At 36.6% G+C, this 16785-nt stretch overlaps 1 protein-coding gene across 1 annotated transcript; it reads right to left on the reverse strand.

Annotated features, from left to right (window-relative positions):
• Nucleotides 1-1532: 1532 nt before the first annotated feature.
• Nucleotides 1533-15432, reverse strand: LOC110164582 (6-phosphofructo-2-kinase/fructose-2,6-bisphosphatase 2-like). The gene is made up of 16 exons (XM_020929649.2): nt 15297-15432; nt 14770-14882; nt 13028-13153; nt 12172-12268; nt 11088-11154; nt 10941-11015; nt 10808-10864; nt 10231-10355; nt 9462-9669; nt 8860-9006; nt 8460-8564; nt 8249-8378; nt 7326-7388; nt 7154-7218; nt 4511-4705; nt 1533-3168 (listed from the first exon to the last, which is right to left on the reverse strand). Exons 2-16 carry the CDS (start codon nt 14858-14860, stop codon nt 3115-3117), a joined length of 1605 nt encoding a protein of 534 aa, XP_020785308.2. The 5' UTR covers nt 14861-14882; nt 15297-15432; the 3' UTR covers nt 1533-3114.
• Nucleotides 15433-16785: the final 1353 nt, after the last annotated feature.

Below are 16785 nucleotides of genomic sequence, written 5' to 3' on the forward strand. Positions count from 1 at the left end.
CAAAAACATACCTGCAGTTGTGTTTTGTTTCATTCACACGTTTGAGTAATCCTTTATTTTTAGTCTGTAGACTTCTCTAAAGCTCAAAATGCTCTCTTTCACCTTATGATGTCATGAAGTTATAGTTTTCAAGTTAACAGCTACCTTTTACCTTCAGTTCAGTAAAGATGGACAATTCCAGGACTGAAATAATCATTCTAGTAAAGGTGTATGACGATGCCCATTTGACATCACAAGGTTGAACCAAGTGTTTTGTGTTAGAGAGAAGAAAATATCCTAAATATGCAAGATTTATGTGTTAAACATTTGTGAATGAAACAAAACACAACTCTAGGTATGTTTTTAATGAGGAAGCATTAAAACAGATCAGAAAATAGCATAATATTTTCCCTTTAAAGTGGTATTATGCTACTAGTCTATGGGATCTAAAACCTCATTTATGTATGTAACTTTAGGTATATATGTACAATGAATCAAATGAAATATATTGAAAAATAACCCTCTTAATGAATTCAGTGAGGTAATCATCTGATATGGTCCTATTCTATTTCTCTCTGTCCGCATTGTCCTTGTGGTGATGCAGCAGATTTTCAGAGTGGCTGTTTTATTATGGGCTGTATCGAGCCAAGGCTTATTCAGAGCTTTTTATCACAGAGAAATTCAAGGGCGATTTATAAGCAACAAATATATGGCATGAAATGTGTAAACTCTGCAGTTATTGTCATTGTAATGTCTGTGAATGTTACTTTATTCTTATTCATAGGATATTATTGCAGTTCTTAAAGGGCCCATTTTACTTTTTCTGATCTATGTTATGAAGTTGTTTTCTCATCAAAAACATAACCAGAATTGTGTTTTGTTTCATTCACACATACATATATATACACACAAACTCTGCATATTTAGGCTCTCAAACAGAAAACACTCTATTCCACTTTGTGATGTCATGTGGTATTACAGGAAGTGATCCACTGTGCCTGTAAACTTCGTACACCTTCAGTAGAATCATTTGGATGATTTCAGCCCTGGAATTGCCCAATTCTATTGAACTAAAGGTAAAGGTAGTTGTTAACTTGAAGCTACCTTTTCATGACATCACAAGGTGGAACTGTGCATTTTGAGCTTTGAAGATGTAGACAGACTAATAATAAAGGGTTACTCAAATATATATAAAGAATGCTTTTACACTGTTTACACAATCAAGAAGTAGGTACAAGGCTTTCTCATGATAGCAAGCATTTTTATTTTTTGTAACTGGTACAAAACCCTGTGCAGTAACATTTAACATTTGTTTTAAGACATTCTATTTCACATACTTTGCTTAAGATCAATAAACTTTAACATCAAATATTATCTTACATCAATTTTACGATTTCCTGTTGGTATTTTTTATCAAAGGCACAAATTGTACTGTCTGGGTCAACAGTATCAATGCATGTTCAAAACAATCTACCGATTATAAGGTCACTTTCTGATTGTTTGGTTTACTGAAATACCAAAGTGTCCTTGAGAAGAAAATTTGATACAGAGGAGGCACCAGAAACTTGCTTAACATATATCTGCTCAAATGCTCTTGGCCAAATAAAAGTATTATACATTTCAAATTAAACTTTTTACATTAAATCATTGTACAGAATGTTCCACAAAGAGCTTTATCGACAGTAGAGAGGCACTGGAGCTGAAGACCTGAGGATCCAGTGAGGTATACAGACCAGGGCTGCACTACTTTCAAATAAATAATAATACACTTCAAAATATTAAATTAGTTTTCAAATCAGAATTCAGTTCAGGGCACAATAGAATCACTTTGAGGAGAATTAACTTGTGAGAGAAGACTGAGTGAACTGCTAAACCAATACAACAATCAAATGCTCTCCAGACACACAAACCTTGATTTGTGGGGACTTCCTTTTATCTAAGTGATTACAACAAATTCAAATTTCGAGATATTGTGCAGCCCTGATACAGAGAACATGCAGCTACATTACAGCAGGATAAGCCACAGCAGTAGTATGCAGTAGTATACACCTTTAACAAACACATTAACAATATTTAGGTTAGTTAGCAAAGAACTTTTATATCAAAAACACACCTTCATTCAGAAGATGACTATGCACAATGTTCCCATTCAAACTACTGGGGCCCAGAAAAGGGGAGATTTTTTCCTATTTTGGGTGAAGTCTCATGAAGGATTTACCTGCTGCCAATTGAAACACATAAGATTTAAAAGACTTTAAAAAGTAATGTTGATTAAATATGTACCTTGCTCCTTTACATATTTCATGTTAATTGAATGTATACACTTAAATAGACTAACCAAATATAAAAATGTGGTCTGGATCAACATAAAATATTTAAAGTGGGACTAAACTCCTAAACTCTGCCCACAACCACATTTTAAATAGACAAATAGAGCTGCTAAACTGGGAAGTGCCTGGAGGGCAAAGAGTGAGGGCGGAGGAGGGTTGGGGTGTGAACATATGAGGAACACTGTGAATGCTTAATCAGGTATCCACATTTTAAACTCCGCCTCTGCAGCCAGGTGTTTGTAACTAGAAACACCTGGCTGCAATCAGGGCAGTCCTGTGTGATGTCACGTAGTACTTGAAATTGCAGTGGCCACTTGTATCTAGTTAGCACAAAAATTTACAAAAAAAAAACAAAAGAAAAAAAAACTAAGTACAGTTGATAATGCTATTAAAACACCATTCACAGTTAAAGCAATTGGATTTTGTGTTTAGTTACACCTTAAAAGGATAAGAGGTCAACATTTGTTTTCTTTTTGGAGTGTACAGACATGGAATAAACGTCTACAGAAAAACATTAAAACAAAAATAAAGTCACAGTAATTTGTAACTATATGTAACCTAAAATATTAAGACAATAGACGGTAACAATCTAGTTAAAGTTGGCCTTACATTAAAGAAAAAAGCTACGTATTTTCTGAAAGAAGCTGAAAGCGTAACTAAAAATATATCTACATAAATATAACATTAAAACTGTTTACAATAACTAGTTGGTGTTAGTTGTGTTGGTACCGTGCAATAGGCAATGTGTTTGGTTTCTTCAAATGAACACATGTTGGAGAAGTACAGTAGCTCTTCTGTAACTCCTTTAAGACTGAGGTGAGTCTGAGTCTTTCACTGCAGCAAAACCATTTAACATCTCCTGAAAAAGAGAGGGAAAACATGAAGCAAAATAAGGAAAGGGCAGCACTGACTGGGCACTATGAGTTTGTTTTTACTGGCTCAGAGACGTGAACCGGGGCTAAAAGGTTACTTTAGCAAACAGACCACAAGAAGACCAAGAAGAGGTGAAGTCAGTAAAGAAGTACTATGTTTTATTAGCACATGTTCATGTAAACTGTTGTGTTCTCTTCTGTTCATGCATCTTTGAGTATTATTGCATATTTAGGCTGTCACTCTGAAGTTAAAAACGCTCTGCTCCACCTTCTGACATCATTAAGCGCTAATCCATGATGTATTGTTACCATTATGTAATGTTTTTAAAAATCATAGAGTGTCATCAGATTCATTGTAACTGCAGTGCTCAAACTTCCTTCACTAAAATCCATCTCGACGTCAGCCTAATTAAAGGTGGGGAAGTGGATTGAGCTCTTGTAAATGCGTAACTTTCTGGAGGTGGTTAAATGCCCCTAAAACTAGTAACTTATAGCCAAAGGAAGTGAGTCAGGTTTGTGGAATAGCAAGCCCACTCACAGTAAGGACTCACTCATGTTTTTCAGTGCAATAAAAATCTCCAAAGTGAAAAACATGTTTTAATTGTGCTCTCCTTTTTCTAAAATGTCACACAGTGGGGCGTTAATTGTAAAGTCTGGATAAAGCTGTTCTAAAGCTGTGTCTGCACCTGAAAATCTATGCATGTGAATACTAGTGAGGTGCCAAAGGGTTTGTGAGAGCTAGGAATAATCAGATACATTTAAATACTGATACCCCACTATTAAAATTGCTTCACTCAATTTCTTCTATTTAGTACAAGAGAGACCTCCACAAGGATGCCCTGCCACCCACATGTCCCTACGTTTTCATTAGTTTGCTCTTTAAAGGAATGCAATTACAGTTTTTATCAGTAGCTGCCTTAGTTTAGTATTAAGTGTGATAAAGCTCAGTTGAATTTTTTGTTCTTATTAGCACTTCCAAAAAACTGTATATTTAATCCCTAATACATTTGTAAATGTTTCCTAATATGAAATGAACTTTGTGTTGTCTGTGCCACTGTGTACTTTTGTAACATTACATTGAAAACAGCGGGCAGGAAACAGTGGACTTTGGCGGTCTTTTGTCATGATCACATTTTGTTTAGTTTAAGGGATGTGTGGATGGAGGTGAGTCACGTGAGAGCCCACTCCAAAATCAAGGCAGGTTTTGTTATTGTTTTTTTTTTTTGTTTTTTTCAAATACCAATACTATGTTGTCCAAACCAAAAACCAAAAAACAATGAAAGACATTTAAGTTTCCAGTAAGCTTTTCTAAAAAGGAAAACTAGTCACCTGGCTTTGAAGCTCTGCTTTTTCAGAAACTTCAGAGAACTGCATGCTGGGTAATGTATGCGTGTGAGGGATGCGAGTCTGTGAGGAGTTGCCTGCGCTGTAAAGTCGGGGTCTCTTGAACTGGTCCTGAGTCGACAGTGGGGTGAAACTGTTCCTCCGGAGGAAAGCAGGTGGCACCTCGTTCTCTGCCTTTTTCTGTAATTAAATTAAAATATCATAATATTTTATAGTTGAGCTGTTTTTCATGTGCATCACACTTTATACCTCATGTAGCCACAAAGCATGAACAAAGATTTATTTCATGAAGAACAAACACTTGTTCTGGCTTAGTAACTACTTAAAAATACCCTGAACTTGAGGATTTGTCTAGAATGTTCCACAGTAAAGCATTAAAAGTATCTTTCTCCATGGAGACAAGCAGGTGATGCTACCAGGCCAAGTTCCTGAGCAATAAAAACCCCTGCAATTGAATAACTGCAGGATAGATACAGTTAATGCCATAGTGTTGAAATGTTTAACATATCCATGCAGACAAGCAGGTAGCAGAGCACACCACAAAGGTTACACAGTGCACCGTTAACTCCTAATCCTAACCTCTGCATTAAGTCAAGTCATTCTTAATAATCTATTTGTTGTCTTTCTATCTTTATAAATCATGTAAATAGCATAGTTCTTAAAAAGTGTTATACTTTGAAAAACAATTAAATAGAAACTAAACTATAAATCAAAGGCACTGTTTTGGTGAGTCTTGTAAACAGGATATTCCTCGCCCAGTTTAACTAGAGCTTTCCATCAGTGTGTGAACACCCACTCTGTCTGGGATCATACAAAACAATGACCCAAAGATTTAAAATAGGTTTTAATGCCCAGCAGTTAAACAGATTATTAATTTTCAGTGTTGGGAGTAATGTATTATAAAAGTAATGTATTACAGTAATGCGTTGATTTTTGCTGTAACGCAGTAATGTAAGGCATTACAGGGGGAAAAATAGTAATATTTTACTCGGTACAAATGTGAGTAACGCGCGTTACAATGCTTTTTTAACCTGGATTGAAGTGGTGGGTTTTTCTTCATAGAAATTCTCAAAAATCACCGTGAAATCAGCAGCGGTCGGATAGACCTTCAGTTAACCACGGGTGAAAGGACTGACCCAGAACTCTATGCTGTTTAGACCTGGTTTAGACCTGGGCCACTTCTGGTTTAGACCTGGTTTAGACCTGGGTCACTTCTGGTTTAGACCTGGTTTAGACCTGGGTCACTTCTGGTTTAGACCTGGGTCAGTTCTGGTTTAGACCTGGCTTACAGTCGTCCCTCGCTCTAACGCGGTTCACTTTTCGCGGTCTCGCTGTTTCGCTGATTTTTAGAATTTTTTTTGTGTGCAATTTTGCATGCCTTTTGTTTTTAGTGTATGAACACGTATTGCGTTCCTCCCGCTGTGTCCTGATCGGCTAAGGGACTCCTGTCTACTGTACAATACAGTACAGAATATGTTCAGCTGCCAAATTTTTAAAAATTTTCAGTCTCTAGCAGTGTGATTCTGAAGTGCTGTATGTCTGCAAGTTTTCTCTCCGACAAAATCCACAACGTCGACGAAACGTTCTGCACCGACAAAGTCTCCTGCGCTCACACCCAAAAGGCAGAGGACGATGCAAACCATCGCACAAAAAGTTGGACTTCTGGACACGTTGAAGGAAGGTAGAAGTTACGCGCTGTAGCAGAGTTTTGCACCGGGTCTTGTACCCGCAAATAGTTGCTGAAATCAGGACCGTGAGCCCACGCAGCAGGGTCCATAAAGAACGATCAGGCGACAGACGCTCTTACCTCCATGAGGTGCGGAGCAAAGCCGCTCCTTTCTCCTGCGGTCACCTTCGAGCCCGTCCTGACAGTGAGTCCTGTTTTAGTCCTAGTTCAGTTCTGGTTTAGTCCTCCTCTTCAGTCCTGGAATCAGTCTGAGGTTAGTCCTGTTATAGTCCTGGTTTAGTCCTGGTTCAGCTCTGGTTTAGTCCTGGTTTAGACCTTGTTTAGTCCTGGTTCAGTCCATATACGGCTCAAAAGTTCAGCTTTTTTGCAGTTATTTTGGTGAGAGTAACTTAAAGTAATGCAATAGTAATGTAATGCCTTACATTTTAAATGCAGTAATATTGTAATGTAACGAATTACTTTGAAATGACAGTAATAAGTAATAAATAACGCATTACAGTTTTAAAGTAACTTGCCCAACAGTGTTAATTTTTCCAAGAAATATTTGTCCTATGTAATTTTGGTGTTTTGTTTCATTCACACATGTTTGAGTAACCCTTTATTATTAGTCTGTCTATATGTTCAAAGCTCAAAATGCTCTGTTCCACCTTGTGATGTCATGAAGCAGTAGTTTTAGAGTTACCTTCTAGAGAAATTCCAGGGCTGAAATTTTACAAATGATTCTAGTGAAAGTGTATACAGTTTAAAAACACAGTGGCTCATTTCTGGTATCATCACATACATCACAAGGTGGAATGGAGTGTTTTCAATTTGACAGAAGACTAAATATGCAGGGTTTGTGTGTTAACAAATAAAACAACTCTGACACAACATTATAACAGAAAACACTGTAATATGGGCCCTAAAATTTAACAGGATAAACGAAACAGTCACAAACTTACCCATATTCGGTCTCTGTGTGTGTTGACAGCTTTAACTTTTAAGTCAAACTCCTCTACTTTACAACCTGGCAAAAAACACAAGCAAAGCATTGTAATATAAAAAAAAAAAATAGTGCAATTTTTCTGTTATACAATAATGCATATCTACATTTTGATCATAGAGTAAACTTACCATAGGCCACTGGCGTCAGTTTTAGAACAGTGTGCAGGGGGCACTTCAAGTACGGGAGGTCATCTAAGGCAGGAGAAAGAAAAATTATTCTAACATTTCTGTATCTGGATATTTTTATCCCATTTTGTATGAGGTGCACATTTTCTACAGCAGCTTTGATAGTGTGAAATAGTGTGAAGTAAACAGATGACCACATCCTCTGTTGATGCACTGTCAGTCCAGAGGTAATTATAGACTGGGACTTTTTCCACTCTGAGTCAATCATTTCTCTGTGGCTTCTATAGCACCATGACATGTCATTCCAGACACACTTATGTAACCACAACATGTAACCGTAACAGCTCATTTGAAAAGGAGACAGATGACGTTAAAGCTGCACTATGTAACTTTTCTGGTGGAGGGTCCGCGACCTGTTATTATTTTGGCTGAAATATTAGACAGTATTAAATTGTGCCAGGCCAAGTTACAGGTCAGATCTGAAACCTCCTCAATCATAAGAATGCATATTTTTGAGCAATAGCCATGCACTTAAAGTTACATTTCAAAATCCTTCACTTGTTTTCCATCTATTGTCACCACCAGGCTCAGGCTCAAACAAAACAAAAAAAATACCACTGCAAGTATATCCACAATTATTTAAAAACACAATAATATATGATTTGCCCCCCTTTAAGGGTGCAACACCGAGTTACAGGACAGATCTGTGGAGAAGCAACCCCACTCACAGTAACTGTTTTTTTTTTTTTCTCAGAAGCAAAAAAAACTGTAATTTAATACATACAATAAAAGTAAGTTTAATGCCATACAGTGGAACATCCGAGACAAAGCAATAACATCTCCATGGAAAAATTACATAGAGCACCTTTGGTATCGCTTTGAATTCTGTTTAGTGAATAAAAGAAATATGTTTCAGTGCACTGTACCTGCACTCTTGTCCAGGAAGTAAGCCAGTAAGCATCGCATGACAGCCTGGTGACAGATGACCAGCACATTCCCCTGTCTCTCAAGCTCCATAATAACAGGCTCCAAACGCTGCACCAGGTCTTGGTAGGACTGTGCAAACACAACGGTCCAAATGTACAGTTAGTTTCATCATAGCTCACTCACAGGCTAAAAATATAAGAAAACATTCACCTCTCCTCCAGGGTAGCGATAGTGGTACTTGTCTTGGTTTCTCATGGCATATTCTTCTGGATATGTTTCTTCAATCATCTTGTATGTCATATCTTCACACACTCCCTGAAAACATTGACACTAGACATTAGACAGCAGCCATTAAATCATAAATGTGTACTTTTTTTTTTACATTTGTCTTCACATTTTAAAGAAGACATATTACAAAATAAAATAATGTCTACATTGGAAAACTACACCTCTGTTTCCAGTGCAATATTTGGATGTTGGAGTGCATACTGCTGTCACTAGTCAGAACAAACAACGGACCAAAATAAATAAATGAAACCACTTGACAACGCTACTGCTACATAGGAAGTTTTGACTATCTTTTTGTGTATATAAAGTTAACAGAACATACAGCATCAATTTCATTGAGGATCTTCCACTGCTCATAGGGGACCCCCAGCTCTTCTGCAGTTTGTATGGTGCGTCTGAGCTGACTGGTCCACGCTTTCAGGTCAGATACGTGGTGTTCTTCTACAAAAGTCTTGAGCGCCGCAGCAAACTGGAAAAAATAATCCCCTTTTTAAAATAGAACTAAACAATATTAGCTACTTTTATCTTCAGAATTCCTGATTACCTGGGGAAGTCAGAATGGACCAGGTTTACATTTTATCAATTGTAAATGTCATAATACAATACCCATGAAGGGTGTGCCACCTGCTTTTCACCATGAAAGTATGGCATTAAACCTGTCTATTTCCATGGAGACAAGCCGGTCTTGCCACCAGGGCAAGTTAACAGTCACATTTATGGACTGGTAAGAATGCATGTTTTTGAAGATATTTTTGAGGGGTAAAAATGCATAATTGAATAAATGCAAAAAGGATATCTTTAATACTATGGCATCATACTATGGCACAGTGTAGGTAAAGCAATCCCCATAGAGACAAGCAGGTAGAAAAGTTACAAGTTGCACCTTTGATAAAATAGACATTATGTACAGTTCATCAGAAGCACCTGTTTTCCGTTTTCTGTGAGCTCGGAGTCCCCCCCGATGCGCCCCTCCACGTTGTGGTGGCTCTCTCCATGGCGACAGAGGTAGATGGAGTGAGAGTGCACGTGGATGTTCATGAGGTAGTACACGATCTTACTCTGGATGTAATCCTGCACTTTGTTCACCAGAAACCGCCGGCCCACATTGATGACCTGGATAAAGGACAAGTCCCTGTGGAACAAAGAAACAGTAGAGACAGGATCAATGTGTTTGAACACATGTTGTGTTGGATTCTAGAAACTGCTAACAATGTCATACTTTTAGATGAAGATCACTATGACACACTTTGGGAAAAAAAAAAAAACTGAGGATACTGACCATCATACAATATCTAATACTTATTATGAATTAAATTGGTACATTTCAAACATTTAGACAGGCCTAGAAAATCCATATAATAAACCCCCTAGGACATTCTGTGTACCAATACCACAGTTTGGAAAGTACTTCTTTAATCCAAATGTATAGAAATATATGGTGAACAGGAAGTTGAGTGGATCATGTTTGTTAAAAATTGAAGGGAGGAGGATCCCTTCACTTTTTAGCAAACTTGGAATTATCGTGGCAAATTATCAAAGCGTTAACGTTTGATATGACCATTTCAATGTAGACATTACCCTCTAGTGGACATTTTTGAAACTACAATTAATAATTACATTTATTAATTGTATACTGAATTAAAATGTTTATTAAAACTCACATTTGTATATATCACGTTAACTGATTGCTTACTTGTCATGGCCGTCAGGATCCAGAGGTTTGTAGGTCACTTTGTAACATTCGATTCTCTTGAGGAAGTCCTCCATGACGCTCTCTCGGTCCTGTTCAGGGTAATCTGGACTGGACACCTTCACTTCCTGTTTACATGAACAAAGCATGAGATATGTTAGCACAACTGTGAAATAGCAAATCATGTCTAGCAATATCTTTTTTTTTATTACATGTATTAAAAGGTGTACCAAGTAATATTTATGGTGGAGGGTCTCACAATTACTTGTCTCCATGGAGATGTTGTTGCGTTATTTGATATGTTCCACAGTATGGCATTATCAATGTTGCATTTATTTAATTCACAGGCATTTTAAAACCAAAAAAATCTTATGATGCAGGTGGTGGAAAAGTTACATAGTGCACCTTTAAATTACAAGTTACTGAGCCACAATTCACCCTACCAACTATTGAGAACAAACTAATATTGTAAACGATATGAAGACTACAGCTAGTCTTAATCTTTAAAATATTCTTTAATACCATAGTAAGTTTTAGATGGCATTATATTCCTATTAGAGGCATAAAAGACATTCTGTACCAGTATGTTTTCAGCAATGACGTCAGGATCATCACAAATCGACTCAACAAAAAACACCTATGGAAAAAGATGCATGTTGAATGAATTATTTGGATACAATTAACACTGAAAACTCCATGTATATTGTTCTAACCTTGTAGGCATTTTCTTTGGCAAAGTTTAGAATGAGCTCTCGTCTCTCTCTGGTTGTGTTCGTAGCATCAAATACCTGCCAAAAAAGCAAACCATTCTTTCTAAGAATACATTCAGTTATGAGACAAAATCAAAAATTCATTCTTACAGCGATCTGTCCTCCTTCATCACTGAGATATGACTTGACATCCTGCAGGGCAACCAGGGCACACTGTCTGTACAGAGAAGAACACAAACGTAAACATCAAGTAATAACCTTTATGGCTTCATGCAGTTTAATACAAGATCAACACAATCACATTAACTATATTGTATTACACTGATATTACAAGGGAACAATATAATCTGAACTGAGCGCAGTAAACAAGTGCCATATGTCAGAGTTGCTGTGAATTAGAAAAGTAGAATTGAAGAGTTATTTTTGCCAGCACAAATTAGATGAACAAAATCAGATGAGGCTGTGCAGAACTGAGAAACATTATCTAATGCTGACTAAACTTAACTTTAGTCTCACTGATATTACATGTTAAAGGTGCACTATGTGACTTTTCTGGTGGGAGGAAATGTTATTGCCTGATATGTTCCACAGTATAACATTAATCTATTTTACATTTATTTAATTACTCAATACCTTGAAATACATGTCTTACAACAAGTGAGCTTGTCTCTCCACAGATGTATCCAAATGTTCAGTGCCATACTATGGAACATTCTAAATCAGGGGTGCACAATAATTTTTTTCCTTGAGGCCACATGAGAAACAGAAAATACTGTGGAGGGGTGGGTCAAAATGCTTAACTCAATTCTGCATAATATTAATTGTATTTCTTTATAAAAAGCAGTAAATATCATTGTTTAGATGAGCTGGTAAGACTGGCAAGAGTTTATGTTATGACTAAGCAATGAAAAAGTGAAGTTGCCTAACAAAAAATGTAATTAAAAAAAAACACCTCTAAAATAAAAGCAATGCAGCTTGTAAATGCAAATTTAAGCAGGCCAGTCAGAGTCAACCGGAGTATGTGGCCTGGTAGCTGTACAATGTCCAGGTCTGTTCTAGACAAAGCAATTACATCTCTATGGGGACAAGCCGATGTTGGGCCCCACACCAACAAAGTTACATAGTGCATCTTTAGGTATAGCAAAAATAGAAAAAATAAATAAATAAAAATCTTTTAGGGTGTCTATTTGACCTTCATATACTCATTGTGGTGAAATGTTTATAACTGACTTACTTCCTGATCTGCATGGCCTCTTTGTTGTCATGCCTGAAGAAATCATAGGATTTATAAGACTTGACTGCTTCTCTTCTATAAACTCCAAGGTTAAACACTGCAAAAGGAAACAAAGGACAATGTAAAATAGAAGGATTATTATGAACTGTCAATGTTTTCTGTCAAAGCAGTTTTTCTACATTCCAGTTATGTAACTCAGACTGCTTCCAACCACATGGAATGACTTCTAGTACAATGGTCAAAGCATAAGCCTGGACAATAATTTAATGACATCATCGTACATGCAAATTTTCATAACAAATTGTAAGTTATATAAAGGGAATCTACTTTATCTACACCTACTTTACCTACTCCTTTGCAACAGGAAAGACATCTGGTATAAAGCCTAACCCAACTGGAACTCAACAGTGGCCACTAATCACAAAGTCCACTCATAATATAAAGGTAAAATTCTCAATCATTTCCCCATAAAAATACACTATTAAAAGATTAACCAGCTATATTGTTTAAAGTGACCATAATGAGATCATATTCAACACAATAAAGGAATATTAAATAAAATAAAACATTTAAATATGGTGAACTGCTTTTTAAAACTTGGTGTATTTTGTTGTTTAAAAACTATATTCAAATAAAACTGTGTTATTATTACCACACATCTTGTTTGCAGTCATAGTTTCAAGGATGCAATCACAGTTCAGCTCTGTTGGTGTTAGTTTTAAACCAGATGCCCTGCCAGTTGAACCCAGTGACACACAGCATGACTGAATTGGTAAAGTATTATTAGCTTGATGAGAATGGGGAAGGAAATGAAGCATAATATTGAGGTCTTTTGTACATGGATGATTGGGCACACCTTTAGTTGGCACTCCAATCCAGTTGAGGTAGCGTGTCAGCTTCTTGGACATGTATGTCTTTCCCCGAGCAGGCAGACCAATCATTACAATCACAGTGGGAATGTTAGTCATGTAGGAGGCCCATGCTGCAAAAAAACAAAACAAAACTGTAATACCACACAGACAAGATACACTGACTTACCCAGAGTCTCCTGTCTTGAGTTTCCATTCACAAATGCATAAGCACTACAATGTTGTACTCTTGAGATATGCTATTATTTATTAACTTGTGAAGCCAATGATTCTACAAAGTTTTTCTAGTTTATCAGTAATTCCTATTAGCCAAATTAGTTTTTTCCCACCCTTTGCTATGTGTCTACAATGAGCTTAAAAGGTCAGACCACTACAATAATTTACTTGTAATACACATAGTAATTTCTTTTTACTACTTTACTTATTCTACAACAGATGGAAATTAGTATTTTAGCTATGATTTGGCATATTTATATAAATATCATGTAAATAAATAAATCTAGGTTAAGTAATCTGGTGTTTGCATAATTATCCCCACTCTTTGTTATGTGTCTACAATAAGCTTCAATGTGGAGACCACTACAATAATTCACTCCTGAAACATCACCCTGTCACTCATTCACATGCTAGATTTTATTAACAGATTATGTCAATGAGTCTACAAAGATTTGCTAAATCTAGGTTTAGTTACCCACTGTATCCTTTTGCATATTTGTTCATATTTTCCCCACCCTTGATATGTGTCTGCAAAAGCTTGAGTGGCCAAACGAGACCAGACATGATTTGGTATTCTTGGTTTACTCGCACTTTAAGAATAAGAAAGAAGTGAAAAACATACCCTCCAAACACTGAGATTTGTGGAGATTATTATTTCAATGACCCTGATACATTTGTTTTTACTTCTTCTGTTCTTGCTTGGAGCAGTGTGACGATGACAAACTAAGGATTACTACCTGCATAACTGTACCTACGTAAAGAGCCACTGGGCAGGTTGTTTTGATATAACTATTTAACATCGGAAGTGTTATCATGAACCCATATCAAGGTCATTACAGGCAAGTGATTAAACTCCAAAATATATATATTATAATACAGGATCCAGTTCATTCAGTTTAGTTCATCTTTTCAGAGGTAAGTATTACTGAATCCAGGTGTAAAACAGGACTATAACAAGCTTTTGCTTTTTACACAGTCTAGATCTGCCATCTTGGATTTTAAGGGTTTCTTTTGTGATCTTTTATCACATTGTAAACTTTTATTGTTCTGTGATTTATAATCTTTGTATTTCACCTTCTTTGACATTTCTGTAATTTATTATCTAATTTAAAAATGTACTTTATGAATACATTTGACATTGACATTATTGCTTTGCCCTGGAAAGGTGACCCCACTCACAATTACAATTGTTTTTTGTTGTAAGAGTTGTTTTTTTTTCCTCCAATGTTTTATGGAGCAATATTTGAACATTCCAAGCAAAGCAGTTAACATATACATAAAGACAAGCAGGTGGCAGAACCTGGACAAGAAAGGTCACATAGCACCCCTTTAAACAAATTATGACTAAGCCAGACCTATATATGACAATAGTTACTTATGACTTGGTATAAACAAAACTTTAGCTTTAATTAAACGTAATACATTTGAATTTCCTTTATTACCAAAGACACACACATTATATCATCATTTAAAAGCCTAACAGGAAAAAGTTAATATTTTATTTCAGACTTACAGCACTTCTTTTCCGTGGTCCTGACTTCTGTCCTTTTGGTTTCAGTGGAGCCCTCTGAGGCAGTGGTCGCTCTCTGCTGCTTACCTGCCATAGTCAACCACTTTACTTTCGGCCTAAAATAGAAACAGTGTCGGTCAAACGCGTTTAAATCAGCATTTCTTTGTTGATGGAAAAACATAGATAATGACAAGCAACTATGATTTGTCCAAAACGTAAATAAGGTTATTAAATTACTTAGCACCTTTTGGATAAATGTAGTTTACATAAGCGTTGAATGAGCATCGCCTGTTATTATTACAATGGTTATTACGTACCATCTCATTAATAATACTGTTTTCTGCGCAATTTTTAACATATAAGCTTCATAATCAGTACTTATGTCAGTAATCTGAATATGACAGGAACAATGTGTGAGCATTTGACAGCCAGCCAGTCTACTGAGTCCAGGCCCTCAAACATTCATCATCTACTGTCTTTAAATTACACATAGACAGAATAAAACTTATGATTAAAGTCGTGCCACTCACCGAGAGGACACAGGTGCACGTCTGGATGAGTTTTTCCTTCGTTATTGCGCACGCATCAGTGTTTTATTGCAGCTTGGAGAGCCTCCTGCTTCTCTGCGTCTCTTTTACGGATGTCGAGGCTCCTCCCACCGGCAGCACCTACCGGAAGTGTGCTGCTCGACATCCGGGTGAGATTTCAAAATAAAACTCCATGGTCATGCTTTTGTTTTGATATATTTGTGATGCTATACTTTCTACTTTACTTTGCGTTAGATTTTGAGCACAAATATAAGGGTACCACAAAAAAGTTATACTGGAATAGTTTGTATTTATAACAAGATTTATCACTTGAAAAGCATTTTACTCTCTGCGGTAACTTCTGTAGCCATATGTACCCTGGGGCTGGTAGAAATGTGTTTGCCAATCTAGGGCTAGGCCAACTGCCAACACCAGTTAGTCATTCACATTGATAAGAGGTAAGTTCAATGTCTTGCCCAAGGACACAATAACAGTGGCTAGAGCAGGATTAGAACCACTAGCCTCAAGACTATAGGACCCTTCCACCTGAGTCACTCATATGCCCCACGCCTTGGTGTTTTATCTCACAGAGCAGAGCACAAACATTAGGACCTATTCAGGCTATCTGTAGATACTGAATAATAGTTTTTTATCACATCACAAATGCACTTACCCTACTTTCAAGTAGTGAACTAACTAAACTGTACTAACTAACTCAATGATAATATATCTTACTTTACTGGCTTAAACATACCCTGTAGCCCAACCCCATTTAAACATGCTTTATTACATAAGGTCCATTATGAACTATGAACTACTTTCTTTACATTTGAAAACCTATAGGCTGCCTTTGAGGTTTGTGGTTCATGTAACACAATGTCCACAGGTTATGACATCATGCTGGGGGTGTCCTATGTGTATCTCTGTGGTGGAAGGCTGCTCAGTTACCATGGTGACACAATGCACAAATAAATAAATAACTGCCAAATAAACTGAAGACAGTCTGAAAACTGGTCCTGTGTTTGATTTTCAAGAAAAAGGTGACCTGAAAAACTGAGAGACAAATCAGCTCACCCATTGCAATTATAGCTATGTCAGTTCTTTCCGGGTCAAATTGTATTAAAATAAAACTTACATTAAAATTTAACAGAGTTTCAGATAGAACAGTGCCTAAAGTTAGCTTCACACCACCAGGGAATGATGATGACATCTGATGCGATATATCAATATCCTAAATATAGACCGATATCTCTCTTAGCCAATGCTAGAAGTGTCAGGTGCATCAAAAACAAAGTCTTTTCTAAGCCATGTTTTATTTAAATCAGAACAGTTTCAATAATGACTTCAATTGAAAGTAAAAAGAACTGAGGTAATAGGTTTAACTCATATCCAACATGCAGCAAAAATGAGTGGCATTCCTCTTTAAGTCTACGTTAACACAAAATGGTGCCACGTTGCAACCACATTTTTTAAATTTGATAATGGAATCTAA

Source organism: Boleophthalmus pectinirostris, unplaced genomic scaffold, assembly GCF_026225935.1.
Source record: "Boleophthalmus pectinirostris isolate CB_2022bp ecotype Guang Dong unplaced genomic scaffold, ASM2622593v1 HiC_scaffold_8, whole genome shotgun sequence".
NCBI lineage: Eukaryota > Metazoa > Chordata > Actinopteri > Gobiiformes > Gobiidae > Boleophthalmus > Boleophthalmus pectinirostris.

What these genes read in the sequence shown, in the direction of transcription:
- LOC110164582 (XM_020929649.2), bottom strand. Translation starts at nt 14,860, where the DNA reads ATGGCAGGTAAGCAGCAGAGAGCGACCACTGCCTCAGAGGGCTCCACT. An exon ending in CCAAAGAAAATGCCTACAAG is followed by an intron (nt 10,865 to 10,940) that starts GTTAGAACAATA and finishes CTTTTTCCATAG; the next exon opens with GTGTTTTTTGTTGAGTCGAT. An exon ending in TCACAGAAAACGGAAAACAG is followed by an intron (nt 9,007 to 9,461) that starts GTGCTTCTGATG and finishes TATTTTTTCCAG; the next exon opens with TTTGCTGCGGCGCTCAAGAC.